This window comes from Panthera pardus, unplaced genomic scaffold (assembly GCF_024362965.1).
Source record: "Panthera pardus isolate Hobbes unplaced genomic scaffold, ASM2436296v1 HiC_scaffold_16, whole genome shotgun sequence".
In the NCBI taxonomy this organism is placed as follows: domain Eukaryota; kingdom Metazoa; phylum Chordata; class Mammalia; order Carnivora; family Felidae; genus Panthera; species Panthera pardus.
The window spans coordinates 152,815,768-152,831,961 of record NW_026526721.1 but is presented as its reverse complement, the minus strand read 5'-3'; the positions used below and the strand labels follow the sequence as shown (position 1 = coordinate 152,831,961).

The 16,194-nt window shown below is 43.8% G+C and overlaps 1 protein-coding gene and 1 long non-coding RNA gene across 5 annotated transcripts in view; one reads left to right on the top strand and one right to left on the bottom strand.

Annotated features, from left to right (window-relative positions):
- Nucleotides 1–12,642, top strand: part of STAC (SH3 and cysteine rich domain) — a 140,767-nt gene extending 128,125 nt beyond the window's left edge. For 2 of the 4 annotated variants that reach the window (XM_019418646.2, XM_019418645.2), the window contains exons 9-11: nucleotides 3,123–3,174; nucleotides 3,291–3,428; nucleotides 10,359–12,642. In XM_019418646.2, coding sequence (XP_019274191.1) covers nucleotides 3,123–3,174; nucleotides 3,291–3,428; nucleotides 10,359–10,457 — 289 coding nt within the window. In that variant the 3' untranslated portion in view covers nucleotides 10,458–12,642. Of the gene's footprint in view, nucleotides 1–3,122; nucleotides 3,175–3,290; nucleotides 3,902–5,012; nucleotides 5,898–10,358 lie in introns of those variants that run through there. The other 2 variants (XM_019418648.2, XM_053904043.1) reach the window with 2 other exon arrangements.
- The window catches only part of LOC128777353 (uncharacterized), a 44,903-nt gene continuing 32,772 nt past the window's right edge, over nucleotides 4,064–16,194 (bottom strand). The window contains exons 2-4 of the long non-coding RNA XR_008422652.1: nucleotides 7,084–7,161; nucleotides 6,372–6,570; nucleotides 4,064–4,543 (exon numbers count right to left, since the gene is read on the bottom strand). This is a non-coding gene — a long non-coding RNA (uncharacterized LOC128777353). The remainder of the gene's footprint in view (nucleotides 4,544–6,371; nucleotides 6,571–7,083; nucleotides 7,162–16,194) is intronic.

Sequence of the window (16,194 nt, the reverse complement as noted above, 5' to 3'; positions counted from 1 at the left end):
TAATTAAATCCCTCACCTGGGAAAAAAGTGATTTTCAACCACGTCGCTTTCCGTGGCATCAGCACGAATCTGTGACTCGTGAGATTCCAAAACGCCTCTGTGTCTGACGCTTCAGGTGCAACAAGGGCTGTAGGAATCCCCTCTACAGACATTAAAGACAGATATTAACCGAGAATTGAAAATGACAGCAGAGGAGATTGAATCGGAATGGCAAGACGAGCACACGGCCCTGCTTCCCCTCCTGCTCCAGTCCCTTGAAATGGCAGAATATATATATATGTATATACACACATATATACGTATAAATATACATGTACATATATATACATATACATATGCATATATATGCATATATATACATTTATATGCATATATATTGCTTGAAATGTCAGAATATATATATGCATATACACATATATACGTATATATATACATGTACATATATACATATACATATGCATATATATGCATATATATACATATTTATATGCATATATATTGCTTGAAATGTCAGAATATATATATGCATATACACACATATATACGTATATATACATGTACATATATACATATACATATGCATATATATGCATATATATACATATTTATATGCATATATATTGCTTGAAATGTCAGAATATATATATGCATATACACACATATATACATATATATACATGTACATATATACATATACATATGCATATATATGCATATATATACATATTTATATGCATATATATTGCTTGAAATGTCAGAATATATATATGCATATACACACATATATACGTATATATATACATGTACATATATACATATACATATGCATATATATGCATATATATACATATTTATATGCATATATATTGCTTGAAATGTCAGAATATATATATGCATATACACACATATATACGTATATATATATACATATATATACATATACATATGCATATATATGCATATATATACATATTTATATGCATATATATTGCTTGAAATGTCAGAATATACATATGTATATACACACATATATACGTATATATACATGTACATATATATACATATACATATGCATATAAATATGGATATATACATATATATGTATACATATATATACATGTACATATATATACATATGCATATATATATTGCTTGAAATGTCAGAATATATATGTGTATATACACACATATATACGTATATATACACATGTGCATGTATATACATATACATGTGCATATATATATATATTAAGAATACATCCATAATGGTACTAGAAAACAAGAAATAATACTATCAGAGACCCCCAGATTTGGAGACTTTCCTGGCAAAATGCAGCACATAGAAGTGAGAAGAGAGAAGATGCCTGGAGACCACAGTGCTCAGGAAAGAATGACTTTAGATGTAGGGACACTTCCAAGGAGACGCTGAACTCATAGCAGATTCACCGAAGAACACGAGGCTGTCTGTGTCCAGTGACTTGATCGCATTCATGACCCCAATTCCTGTACTCGTGCCCTTGGCCGTGATGCTTCACAGTTTCCATCACCACAGAAGGTGCATCTGTCTGCCATCCCTTGAATCTGGACTGGCCTTATGATGTACTTTCCCCAATAAAGTGAGGCAGGAGTAACCGTATGTCAGTTCCCAGCCTGGCCTGAGAGGCCCTTAATGTGTTTCTGCATGTTTCCATTTGCCGCTCTTGATATTCTGGCACTGTCACGAAAGTCCAGATTGGCCTCGTGGGGTGTGAGAAACCGGAAATAGGGCGACGTCTCCCCCGGTCAACCTAGCCAACAGCCTGCCGCCCCCCGGGCACGCGAGGGAGCCACTGAGGTTTTGTGGCAGTATGTTACACAGTGTTGTCACGGCAATATGTAACTGATATGGACCCCCAGCCGTGTGCACGACACCCCGTCACTGCTTATAACGACTAGCATTTGAAGCCAAAATCGAGGAGTACCTGTACTCAAAAGAAAGAGAACCCAGGCCTAGGGAGGGCTCCTGTGTGAGCACAGAAGTCTCACAGAAGGGAGAAAAGGAGCTGTGTTTAGATGAACTCTAGACTCCAGACTTCCTAGAGAGCAGGAGGAGGGAAGGAAAAGGCGGCTGTACTTAACGGGCGAATAAACTGACGTCTCCCTCAACAGGGTTAAGAGAGTCCTCCTATTGTAGCCATGGGGGTACTGGTAGGAGGCCCCAGACCGCTTGCCTCCTGTATTTTCGAGCGTCCAAAAGTGAGGCACCCCAGTCGATGCACTCTGCTTGCTTAAACAGAGCCTGGAATTAGCTCTTGCACTTGGGAGAGAGATCCAGTGCAGACACAGAGGCAGTAGTAGTAGAGAAGCTCGCCCAGCGGTCCACACCCGTCTGCCTCTGTCGTCAGCCATTAACGTAAAGGAACAGCCAAGGGACACGATGTTGGAGAGAATCTCGACAGGAAGGAGAAGCCGTAAAATAAAGACGAGGCCAACCAATTCTAGAGGAAACAAAGAATTCAATAAAGGAAAGAAACATTGTTTTAAAAACATAGTAATATCCTCAGAAAGATCTATTATAATGTCACATCCATAACAAAGTGGCAAATATGAAAAGGAAATTTTTCTAAAAGAATAATAAAGAACCCTTATCTGTATGTAAAAATAGAGCTAATATTTTTTTTTTTTTAATACGGCACAGAGAGGGCACCTGGGTGGCTCAGTCGGGTAAGCACCCGACTTCGGCTCAGGTCGTGATCGTGCAGTGCGGTTTGTGGGTTCGAGCCCCGCATCGGGCCTTGTGCTGACAGCCTGGAGCCTGGAGCCCGCTTCAGATTCTGTGTCTCCCTCTGTCTCTGCCCCTCCTCCACTCATGCTCTATCTCTCTCTGTCTCTCAAAAAATAAATAAAACATTAAAAAAAATTTTAAATACAGCGCAGAAATAACACTTACTTTGAATATATAACAAAACTATTTTTATGGGTGGAAAGAACTGGTCAAATGTCATAATTATTTCACTTCTGTTTATTTTAGGATTATTTGTATAAACACCAAACTACTGCTTCTGACTCTAAAGTAATCCTCTTTTTTTTTCTTTTGGTCCCTCCTCTCCTTCCTCCCTCAACTCATTCTGTCTTCATCATAGGCCAGGAGACATGATTACTCTTCTAGAAGACACCAATGAAGATTGGTGGAAAGTAAGTATTTCTCTTTCTTGGAAAGAAAGAGAAATTTATTTATTTGGTAACTATCTGGTAACTATAATTACGACAGATGTTACAGTTGTGGATGCATGCCTCCTTTTTCCTTTCAGGGAAAAATTCAAGACAGGATTGGCTTCTTTCCGGCCAACTTTGTTCAGAGAGTACAACAAAATGAGAAGATTTTTAGATGTGTTAGGACCTTCCTTGGGTGTAAGGAACAGGGGCAGATGACACTGAAAGAGAATCAGGTGAGTACAGCATACACGCACGTAGCAGGTAGGACCAAAACAGAGTCACAGTCACTAACAAACACAAATCTCAATGAACGCAGTCATATTCAAAGTATTCACTTTGAGGAAAGATACAGACGCGCCAGTGATAATTGTGTAGTGTGTAGGGTCTAAGCCCGCAAAACCAGAATGTTAGCAAGTTCGGCTGGTGGGGTCTGTTCACAAAAGGAAATACACATAACGTCGTAGCAGCAGAGTAAGGACTCTGGTCCTGGTGCTTTTCTCTGAGGACCACTCGTCTCTGAGGTGGACCCCTGCTCCAGTCCAGTTTGGGTTTTTTGCTGGTCTCCACCGATGCATGGTTCGCAGTCTCTTGGGAATACATTGCTGTTCCCCGCTGACGCGTTCCACAGTTCATTGCATTTGCCTCCAGTCACGAAGACCCTTCTCAGTGATGTCTACTTGTCCAGACTCCAAGCTCCTGCCTTTTCACTGGAATGCAAGACACCTTCACATGGCTGCATAAAACGGTCAGGACGTAGGTAACCAGGGACTAGCTCTCACCAGTGCCCGAATATCTCCCTACATCTAATCTAGAGGTGTCTGGTGCCGTCTTGCTCTTGTGCCATGTTGAACTTGGGGTTCACTGTGATACCGTTGATTTCCTGAGAAGTAAGGCACGAACGCCTTGTACCTGTATGTCTTCAGGCTCCTTGCTTCTTCCTCTCCCATCTCACTTCTGGAATGTTGACAGACACAAAGGGAGAAGACACACACGGCTCAGCTCTTTGTCCTAACTCTGCCTTTCTTGGCCTTCTTCCAGCCGAGAGAGGGGGCTTCCTACCGCCCCTTCTTCTCTGACTCCAACTTCCTTCATGTCATATCCTGTATCCTTGCTACAGAGCAAAATAATATGCTAAGACCTCCAAGTTTGCTCTTGGTGTATTTGGAGATGATCCGAAAAAATCAGACCGGAGAAATTTCTTCTATTTCCTAATAGAGTCTCACAATTGACTCTAATTTCCAATTTTGGAAATCAAAACCTTGCCTCTCTTTTGTCTCCATTGTTGGTATGGTAATTCTAATATCTCCTGAGGCAGTTAAACCTCTGGTTGGAAATGATGAGGCCCACTCTACAAAGAAGTACAAAAAGAAAAACACGTTAATAGCTTTAATACTATCCCTGTTCAATAATTGCCCAAAACACATCTTGAATGTCATTTTTGGAATTGCCTGAAAAGATAGTTTCTAACTCCCATTAAAAAAAATCAGTCATTACTTCGTAATTATATCTGATTTATAATTTTTTAAAATTGGTTTTCCTAATTTGATCAGCAATTTTATATGCCACACATAGATCGAAATACTTGATCGTTTTCAAACTAACAAATACACCCTCAAGAAATAATGATTTACCTTTTCTTTATGGCTATTGAAAAGAAAAATATTTAGCTCCAGCCCCCCGTTCAGAGAGAAGGAAAGAATAAATTAATACAGTCCTAGACATTGTCACAATGATAATTATTATAAGTATCATGATTATTATTACTTATGATTTAATTATGTCATACATATGTATTTATAAAGTATATATACCTACAGCATTTTACTTGAGATCCCAAACAAAAGCTCATGGAAGATTTTGCCTTGCTCAAGGGGGCAAAAACCTGGTAAGTAGCCAGAATGGAACTTAAGCATAGATCTGCACATTCTAAGCCCATACTTTCCATGGCGTCATCTGCCCTGGACCATGTAGACCAACCTCGGAACAGGACAGCACCATTTGCGTAGTTTGGCTCCCAAGGAAAGCAAATGTCAAAAAGGCAGGTGTCCTAGGACCAGAGAGCCCCTTGAAAACAAATTCTTGCTCATACGAGTGCCCTGCTGGGTCATTCCAGGCAATGGAATCATCCTTGTCAAACCGAGACCCCATCTCTAATGCCACACCCCCCCCCCCAAAGCAAACGCCTACTTTCCCGCTGGGCTCCATGCCAATGCCTCAAAGTTCTCCAAATTCACCAAATTATATCCTCCCTGGTCCAAAAGCTTGGAAAGTCTTTTGAATGAAATAAATTTGAGAAGGATATTCATTCATTATTGGCAAAGTGTTACTAAATAATTTTGCTAGCATGCTTGATTTTCTTCCTCAGAATATTCTTGCGCTTCCCCACTTGAAAGTAAATGTTGTTTTTGTTTTATTAACATACAAGTCAGTGAAATCAGAAGGCAAATTAAAACTTGCTCAAGTTGATCCATTTCCAGAGGCAGAACATCAGCTCAACGACTCCTACCAACTCCTTGGCCTTCGTCCCCCAAATTGTGTTTTCGGGGAATGGGCTCACACCTGCATTCTGGACTCTTTGTGGTTGAACTGACCATCTTCCAGGATGGGCAGGGGTGAGACAAACAATCCAACCTCTTCAGTTAGACATGCTGAAGACACAACACGGGCTGAAACAGGAACAAACTGGATCTGCTCATAATCCTTTAAAAAAAAATTTAAGTTTATTTATTTATTTATTTATTTATTTATTTAGAGAGTGCGTGTGTGTGTGTGTGTGTGTGTGCAGGGGAGGGGCAGAGAGAGAGAATGTCACTCAGGCTCTATGATGTCAGCGCAGTGCCCGACTTGGGGCTCAAGCTCACGAACCATGAGATCATGACCTGAGCTGAAACCCAGTCAGACGCTTAACCAACTGAGCCACCCAGGTGCCCCTGCCTATAGCCCTCTTAAAAAGTTCCATAACCCCTAATATTTGCCCAGCCTGGTGTTTCTGGGAGTGTGGTCTTTGCACCACCTGAATTCTAATCACCTGGGAGGTGGTTGAAAATACAGACTCCTGGACTCCATTCCAGACCTGGTGAAGCAGAACTTCTCAGGGTAAAGGCAGGGAATCCCTTTACAAAGGCCCCAGGATCAAAGCTGAAGTGAGAGCACGACCTTCATTTCCATGACCTCACCTTGACGTCCTGCAGTGGTCCTGTGACAACCAAAGGACACCGTGGCTGTGACAATGCCAAGTGGAAGGCATGTGGACGTAATGGATTCCAGTTCCAGACGGGTCAGCAAAAGGCACCGAGGGCTCGTTAGCCCCGCACGATTTTCCGTTTTCGATCTTTGTCATCAGCATGGCAACCAATTTCGGAAAAATGTCAGCCACTTGAAAGAAAATTTACATTTTAAAAATCTGTTATTGAGAAGGATTTTTTGAAATTTTGGCTCCACTTTTGTGGCCTCCCATTATTTTAGGTGTCAAATTTCAAATAGAAGGAATTCGATTCTAAAAATAATGCAATGCATCTCTGATTGCATCGCATTTCTGCCTCTGGGGTTAATTTGTCTCATAATTCTATTATTTTTTCGCAGAGCTCTTGTTTCCAAATAGAATCAAGTTATCCTTATGTTGCGAACATGCCAAAGTGTGTTTTCTGCATTTTTGAAATTTAAAAAATACCCTCATGAAATCAACTTTAAATACCATAACAGTATTGCATTAAATTCATCCAAAGTTCTGCCATCCCCGTAAAACTACTTTTATTGATTCTTTGCATTTTCGTCAAAGCTTTCAAGACAGATAGGTAAATTATTTTTAGATTACAAAACTGAAACGCATTTATTGTGGAGAAAATTTGAAAACTACCCCCAAGAAAGTATAAGTGCTTTGTTTGGTACCTTCCATGGCACAGGTGAATCCTAACTGAATTGATCATTGCCGGCGATGGTTTTAGTGGTTGGCCAGTCCCCCAGTTCCTGTCAATGGGAGAAGTCAGAAGGTCAGCTAAGGGCATCCGCTGGGCTCAGTAGTGCTTGCGTTCCTGCACGTTCTTGGCCCCTCCAGCCTCTCTGACTTTTTCCCACAGATTCCCCACCTCCAAAGTGCCACACTCCCTTGATACTGAAATATGTTCATCTCCTACTTTTTCCCCCTCGTTTTCACCTTGCTATCTTTGCTTAAAGGCCTCTTCTTTAGGGAGGTCTTTCTTACCCCCTCGGCCAGATCAGATTGCCATAGATACTCACATCAGCACCCCTTTCCCCATGAGTGAGGAATTAATTCATTCAGCAATGTGCTCATGACATGTGTAATTACTCAGTGAAATATCTGTCCCCTAGTTCTGCCCAATAAGCTCCAGGAGAGCAGGGATCTGCCCTTTTTTCACCAGTTTCCAAGTTTCTGGAGTGGTATCTATTACATAGTAGGCACTCAATAAAAACTTGAATGAATGAATGAATGAATGAATGAATACAGGAAGTGGGGTATCTTTCACGTGGCCTGACCAAGAAAACACTTGCTGGAATAATCAACAGCCCTACTTGGTCTCTGGGACTGACGAATTTCCTGCGATGTAGGACTTTCAGTGAAAAGATTGAGAAAGTCCCTGGCAAACCAAGACAAGTTGGGCACCCTCTTCATGGCCCTCCGAACCAAAGGAGTTGCTGTGGTTCTCCCTCACCTCCTGCCCTTCTCTACCCATAATCTTCTGGGCTCATCTTTCCATTCTACCTCGAAACGCAATGCTTCCAGCCCAGTTACTGCTTCCTAAAATGGTAGGTTCTCAAGCGTGGCGAGTTATGTTATTTGTACCACCAGAATTTTAAATTCTAGACCCTTCATTTCTGGGAAGAGTACAAACCACTGAAGCCTATTTTCAACCATTTCTGTTCATCTTTTTTCAACTTCCTTTAGCTTCCTCCTCTGTTTACCCATTGTCTGCTCCCAAGACTGTCCAAGGAGGGCATGGTGGGTACAGAACTCCTCTTCCTTTGGAACGTCTCCCCAGATCAAATCACTGTAGGGGTGCCAATTAGGAGGTGCAAAACAAGTCCATACATGCAACAAAGCATGAACATTGGTGCTTCTAGGCCTCCCTACTTTTTGAGACCCCCTCAGACCACTCTTCCATTGCCTCTACCAAACCATGTTTCACTTCCACGCTGAAATCTCGGGAGAGAGAAGGAAAATTAAAGGTAGTGTGTACAGACACACAGTGGGATTTTGCTGGAGAGACTGAAATTGACTGCTAATGTAAATAACAGAAAACTCAGAAACCGACCCAGAAAGCTAACAGAGACCCAAACTGCAGTCATTTTTGGTATGTTCTCAGGCATGGGGTAATGGTGTAAGGCTCTTAGCTCTGGCCAGAATTTCAGTTTTCTGATTCCTTTTCCAGGGTTCTCCCTATTAGACATCACCATGATATAACATCTGTGTGTGTGTGTGCCAGTAAATTGTTTTCAGGTTTGATTCCTTTATTTAACTATTTCAAACTATAAACTCAATTTTTAAAATAAGCATCTAGAACAAATCTGCACGAGGAAGCAGATGTTGATGCAGATTGCTTAGACTAATAGTAAAGGTTGTCGAATTTGGGACATATGTCAAGAAGGAAGAAAACTCCGTCTTTGATGGGTTTTAATGGTAAATCCTGCCCTCAGGGCATTTTTAATGGGTTCTTTTAAGACATATACTCCCTGCCCATCCCTAGGGTCTCCTGCCTGCAATGTTTCTGTCATGGGCAATGACAGGCCTTAGTTTTTGGAAATCAGGTGGTTCACCCTCCTTTCAGGGGTCACCTTACCCCATCAGGCTCTAGTAGGATCTAACATGGCCCCTGGGCTATTCCTTTCTCACAGATCACCTCTGGCCTTCGTGAAACAGTCAACACATCTTCTGTTAAATTAACTCCTGTCTGAGCCTCTTTCCAGGCAAGCTTATCACACAGCAAGTTTCTGAAACATGAACCAGATACCAGCCTGTTGTGTGTCCCAAGCCCCAGGAGTCACATATGAGCTCTTTAAGTGGCCTGTTAATGCCTGTCCTTCCATGTGAAGGGGTCTCTACTGGGGCCCTGCCCACGTCTCCTTCTCTAGGTGGGTGCACCTATCTCCCGGTGGCTGTGTCGGCTAGTATCTCACAGCTGCCCTTTGTCCAGCTAATCCCCCTTCGTGGAACAAGAGCTGCCTGGCCTGATAGGTTGCATCTCTCACAGCCCACGTCGGCCAGTGGCCAACGACTGACACACAGGGCCCAGAAGACCGGACCCCCTGCCTCAAGGTGGGTCCGCTCTGTGGTGCGCTTCATGCTCCAGAGCTCCCTGCGGGATCGGGCTCAGGCTCGCCTCCAGCTGAGACCTCACCTTTGCTCAGCTCCTTCCACTGACCGCCATGCTTCCCTCGCTTCCCACCTCCTGAGGGCACACGCTCAACAAGTCCCTTCACGAGGACTCCTATCTCAGGCTCTGTTTCTGGGGAATCCAGCCTAAGACATAACCTACCACCCACGGAAGCAGGTCGACTGGGTGAACTCACAGCACACCAAAGGCTCTTTTTCAAAGCCTCTTCTGTACCTCTGACCACACCCACCCTTCATGCCGTTTGGTGGCCTGGCAGCGGTAAGTGACAAGAATACCCAAATGGATTTTAAGCACCTTCTTGTTAAGTCCGGCACAGGTGGACTAGGGGAGACATTAGCGTCTCTTTTCTTTGCTTGGGGCCAAGAATGGAATAGCTTCTTTGGATTTTCTGATACAACGTATATAAATTTCCAAGCACATGACCAGAGCCTGCTGAATGGTAGCTATTTGTTTGGATCTTTAAAACGCTTTGAGGACTCATTGCATGGCACCCGCTAGGCTCTATAGGAAGCATTATTTCATTCTGTCCTCGTAGTGACTCTTCAGGGGGACACAGTATGATTAATTCCATTTTATTGATCTTCATTCATAAAGCTGAATCTCAGAAAACATATGACGCCTGGGCATAGTTCCAAAGCCAGGATCTGCCTAATATTTATTCAACCTTTTTCTTACAGAGCCAGTCCCACTCCCTGAAACTCCTCTCCCTTTTCCAGTTTGGTGCTCCTGGCCTCAGTCTGCAGCGATTCAAGCCATAGTAGCTTCTAGCTTCTTCCTTGCTGACCCTTTGGTGTTTTCTTCCTTGGCATTCAGATCTGCGTGACCTCTGAAGAAGAGCAGGATGGCTTTATCAGAGTCCTCAGTGGAAAGAAGAGGGGCCTCGTCCCCCTGGATGTCCTAGAAAACATCTGATTGCTGGCCCCCCTGCTTTTGCAGTGGATGGGCTTCGCCGCGATGCCTCATCTCACACTGTGTCCACACAGAGGAGCTGTCGCGCTGACCCTACACCCGGGAAACAGTGAGACAAGACTCACGGATCTGAGACTGGAGTCCCAGCCACAGGACAGAGGGCCCATCTCACAGCATTGCCGGGCTGCCCAAGGTGGGGGCGAGGCTGAGCTGAGCACTTTGCAGGTGGCGGGTGGCGGTGGCGGTGGGGCAGTAGCCACAACTGTCCCTGAGGATTCACCTCAGTCCCCATCCATGTGATGTAAGTTAGCCCGCTGGAGTGTGCTCCGGCTTGTGGTATGGGCCCTGTGCAAGGCTCAGATCCCTATAGCCAAGTGTGATTCTGATTCCAGACCTGTGTCCCCAGTCCCGGCCCATCCATGTCACCACGTTTGCAGTCTCTGCATCAGGAAGTCCTGCTTCCCAGCCCCCAGCGTCCTAGGGCTCCTCTCAGCCCCTCTCACTTTGCATTTGTACTGTCTCTTCTGTCCTCTGAGTCAGTCGTGGGGTGCCCTTGAGGTGTGAGGGCTGAGCTGGTGGCACCAACCACCGAGAGAGACCTGATCTGCCCAAAGGTGGCCGACAGGCAGTCCCTGCTGCTGCTTTAGTTACCAACAGAGGTGACAGAGCAGGACACGAGGCCCGACAAATACAAAGAGCGAAGCGCGGGGTGAGGTGGGGCAAAGAGCCCTACTTATTGAAGAATATACAGCCCTTCCGGTTATGAAAGCATTTCCCTGAGGCGATGGGCCTGAGGAAGAGAATGGGGCAAAAAATCTCAGCGATCAGCCCTGTTTCATTCCACGTCCCCTGTACTAGGGGCAGCGTTTTCCCTCAGGCCATCCTATAGGACCCCCTTTTGGAGGCTGAGCCCAGCTTGTAGAGAACCAGGAACCTGGAGGAGAACCAACCGCATCTTAGGAGAAAAGTAGCCAACTCTGAATCCGTTCCTCTTTAGGGCAGTATATTATACCCTAGCCGATGTAAAGTGGAAAAGAACCTTTAGTGCTTCATCCCTCAGAAAGTAGAGGAACTTGGGGCCTATTTAACATCAAGTGGGGAGTCCCTCTTACTCTGTACTTGTACTAATGTTTACAAGCATTCAATATACTGTGATGCCTTCCTCCGCAAGCCTCCTCCTAGCATTCGAACTTGCATCCGATTACTTAGTCATTAATACGGTTAAACTTCAATTCACAGTGACCTTGGAACCAACGTCAGCTCGATTCATTTTGTTACAGAGCAATAAAAGCGTTAGAACAACTGGTTTTTAAAAGACTTAAGTGGGTGCATCTTGTGCATGTAAGCATTGTTCCCCAAACCCTAGTATCATTAGTCTCCATTTATTTCTTTTGTTACTACTCAGCATGATGTTGGGAGCTGAGAGAGGATGGCTGCTGGTTTCACAGTAGTTTGGATGCCTTACTGTCGCTTTAAAGCCAGCATCCAGAATTCCCTCCCTCTCCGGTACAACCTGCAAAACGGAGTGTGCCGAGACAAGATGGGTTCTCTGAGAGCCAGGGTGGATAATAGGACTGCCATTCCCTAAAACGGAATGGCAGAGTCCAAACACTTTCTGCCTCTAATTCTGTATTCCATTTAATAAAGACAACACAGTGCTGGAAGGAGCATAGAAAACATGTGTCCTGATCTCTTCTTTCTGGTAGAATATCCACTGAAGCTTTTTGGTATAGCGGTGTCACAAGGCAAACTTAACTTGCGTTGAAAAATCAGTTTGCCTTTGGAAGCTGAATAGAAGGAGGCTGTTGTAGCCTGCCCCCAAGGCGTTCCCCCAGGGATCTCTGCCTCCGGATATCCTTGCCTTTGTGTAGCCCGCTCCCACACTGAATCAGGGCTGGTCTTCTGTGGCCAGTAGAATACAGCAGAAGTGATGTGGCATGACGTCTGAGTCTAGGCCAAGACGTCCTTGCAGCTTCCGCCTTGCTCTTTGGGAACACTCACCCTTGGAACCCCAAGCCACCATGTAAATTCAACTCTGAGGCCACCACGTGGGAGAGGCCCAGCGGCGAGACCACACGTTTCTACGGCTGAGATCCCAGACATCACAGAACAGCAAACATCCCTGCTGGGCCTGCCCAAGGGATAGCTTTATGAACAAAATAAATACGCTTTGGTGGTTTTTAAGTCACTAAGTCTTGGAGTGCTTTGTTATACAGAAATAGATAACTGGAACAGGGACTTTGTAATTTGAGCCAGTGTTAGAAATGAGGCCCAAAAGTTTTTACAAACATCAAGTAGTGGTGGGCAGCTAACCCTCCAAATGCAGGATTTCTAGTGTTCCTTCAAGGTCTGGAGTCATGCAGATATCAGAGAAAAAGATAGATGTTGCTGATGGCACAGATTGTCGCAGATGTTCGCACACGTGCATGTGCACACACACACACACACACACCCCAACACACAGATTTTAGGAACCACGGCATTATTCTTCTGCTTGTCTATGGAAATGGCAGGAACAAGGATAGCTATGACCTACCAGAGTCTTGAAGGTTTCCCAGACTCAAGAAATGGCGGGGAGAAGAGCCACGGTTTTGGTATGGGGACGAGGTGAAGACTTCAGGAGACTGACTCTGGAGAGGGGGCAGGGGCAGAGAAGAAATGCTGATATGAAGGAAAACAAGGTGGGGGGGGATCCGGGGGGATCGTCTTCACAGTGTGAGAGAACAGCTTTGTAGCCCCTCAGCTCCTCCCCCTGCCCAGCTGAGGGTTGGCACATATCTAACTGGCACTGTGCCCTACGCTCCACCACCAATGCTGAAGGACTGGGGTTCTGTCGTGGTGAATTTGAAGTGAAGAACCGGTCGAATCTTCCTCAGGACTCTGGGAGGAAAAGAATAGAACATTTTTAACCCCATCACTAGCACAACTGAGACACCTTTAGTGTGGGCCATGGGCTGCAAGGAGAGCCCCGTGTAGATGTCCAAGTGACTTCGAGTAGGGTTGATTTCATAGACCACCTTCCTCCTCAGCTCTAAACACACACACACACACACACACACACACACACACACACACAAAACTCCCATCGAGAATAAGAGACCAGCATCTGGGTTACATATTTAAAGCAACTAGTGAGACAGAACTAATTATCAGAGTTAGTGTTCTTTGTTTTTCTTTTTAATATATGAAATTTATTGTCAAATTGGTTTCCATACAACACCCAGTGCTCATCCCAACAGGTGCCCTCCTCAATACCCATCTCCCACCCCCCGTCAACCCTCAGTTTGTTCTCAGTTTTTAACAGTCTCTTATGCTTTGGTTCTCTCCCCCTCTAACCTCTTTTTGTTGTTGTTCTTTGTTTTTAAAGGGAGGAAAACAAAATCAGTGGAAAGATCACAGTACATATAAATAGCCTGATGTCAAGTATTGCTAAAAGGTAAACACACACACACACACACACACACACACACACACACAAAAACAAAAAACAAACAAAAATTAAAAACACAGATCTCCAAAAGCCAGTTCAAGGTCCCTGGCTGTCCCAAGGAAAAGACAGTCGGGAAGGAAACTTACTAGTTGGCCCCAGCCTAGAGCCAGGCCCAGGCGGCTGTGAAAAAGAATTTTGGGCTCGGGGCGCCTGGGTGGCTCAGTTGGTGAAGCATCCGACCTCAGTTCAGGTCACGATCTCGTGGTCTGTGAGTTCAAGGCCCGCGTCGGGCTCTGGGCTGATGGCTCAGAACCTGGAGCCTGCTTCCAATTCTGTGTCTCCCTCTCTCTCTGCTCCTCCCCAGTTCATGCTGTCTCTCTCTGTCTCAAAAATGAAAGAAAGAAAGAAAGAAAGAAAGAAAGAAAGAAAGAAAGAAAGAAAGAATTTTGTGCTCAAATAGTGTAGATTTAAATAAAATAAACCAGGCTTCTTTTCTCAGGACTTCTCAGAGCCTTTAATTGCCTAATTTTGACAGTAAATCTATAAAAGGGGATTTAGATCTACTGAACACCTATTAGGATCAACTAGACTATTCCAAGGCACATAGTTTGGAAAATGCTATGGTAGTGAATTCTCATGTAATATTGGGTCCACCTAATACCCCCTCTCTTCCTACATCTCACGAAAATACCTATGAAGTACTGAAAAGGGCAAAAATGCATAATCATAGTAAAAATGGAAGCTCTGGAGTCAGTTTGTAGGGAGTAGGAGAAAGTGGGATCTGTGTCCCCAAGGGGTGAAAAACTCAAAAGAAGAGTAGCTTCCTCATGGCCAATAGCTTTAGCAAAGACTGACTGACCATCCGGGCGTAGGCTGGTATAAATCTGGGAATAAAAGAAAGTTCAGCACTGCCCAAAATAGTCTCCCCAGGAAACTGAGTGAGCAGGTGTGTTCCACAGATTTAGCACAAAACAAAAATCCTTACAAACAACTTGGACAAAAAAAAAAAAAAAAAAAAAATTGGTTTAAAGATATCCTGTAACGGTCTCTTAGATTTTGCCCAGTTGCTATTCTGTTGTGTGTTTTGTAGAACACCTGGTGTTTTTGACCCTTAGAACATGTTGTTGTTGTTTTTCTTAGCTTCCAGTAAGGAGTTTTAAATAGTCCTCAATCTTCCCCTGGGCAATAGAAATTTAACTGTACCTCGAAATATTAACAAGATAATAGCAACATATTTTAGAGTTCTTTTTTAAAAATAAAAAAGTAGCAGACTTTTTTTTATCATCACACCAGCAAGTTTAAATAACTATTGAACTTCTTCCATGTCTTCATGGAACTCAGGATGTGCTGAAATCCTGAAAATACACCTGGAAAAGTAGAGTACCTATTTCCAAGAAAAATGGTGGGTCATCTTTAGATTTTCTCCACTGACCTCATTAACTCAGGTTCTCAGGTTACACCTGACTCTGACTGTTTTTGTACATGACAATATCTTTCTTTTCTATCTTCTCCTTTTAAACCAGTTGCTTGAAAATCATTTGCTTAGTGTATTTACTTTCATTCTTACTAAGGTAAAAAGAAATCATCCAAGGTTATGACTTTTCCTCTGAGTTCAGCTTTGACCATATGGAAGTGTTCCCATTTTCATTCATTTCTAATACTCTGTAATTACAGTTTTGATTTTCTCTTAGCTTGTGTGTGTGTGTGTGTGTGTGTGTGTGTGTAGCTTGTGTGTGTCATTAAAACCATTGTGTGATGGGGCGCCTGGGTGGCGCAGTCGGTTAAACGTCCGACTTCAGCCAGGTCACGATCTCGCGGTATGTGAGTTCGAGCCCCGCGTCAGGCTCTGGGCTGATGGCTCGGAGCCTGGAGCCTGTTTCCGATTCTGTGTCTCCCTCTCTCTCTGCCCCTCCCCTGTTCATGCTCTGTCTCTCTCTGTCCCAAAAATAAAAAAAAATAAAAAAAAAAAAAAAACATTGTGTGTTGTGGTCAAAAAATATCCATAGGGTTTCTGCTTTGGCGAATTAATTGGCATTTTATTTTGGGCTCTAATATATGAGTAATCTTTAGAAATGTCCAGTGGATGCTGGTAAAAAAAGAAAAGCCATGTCTGCAGGATGTAAAGTTGAATGTGTATCTATGAGGTAGGCACCCATGTGTCTCTCTCAAAGACAAAGGAAGTCAAGAATCAGCAACAGTGGACTGAAATAAGAGACAGCCCGCAAGGGTCTCCAGTTGCTTGCTTGGTGCCGGGCCTTGGAGGGAGGACGTGCTCTTTGCCACAACTTCCCCCTTCTACATTTAGGAGGA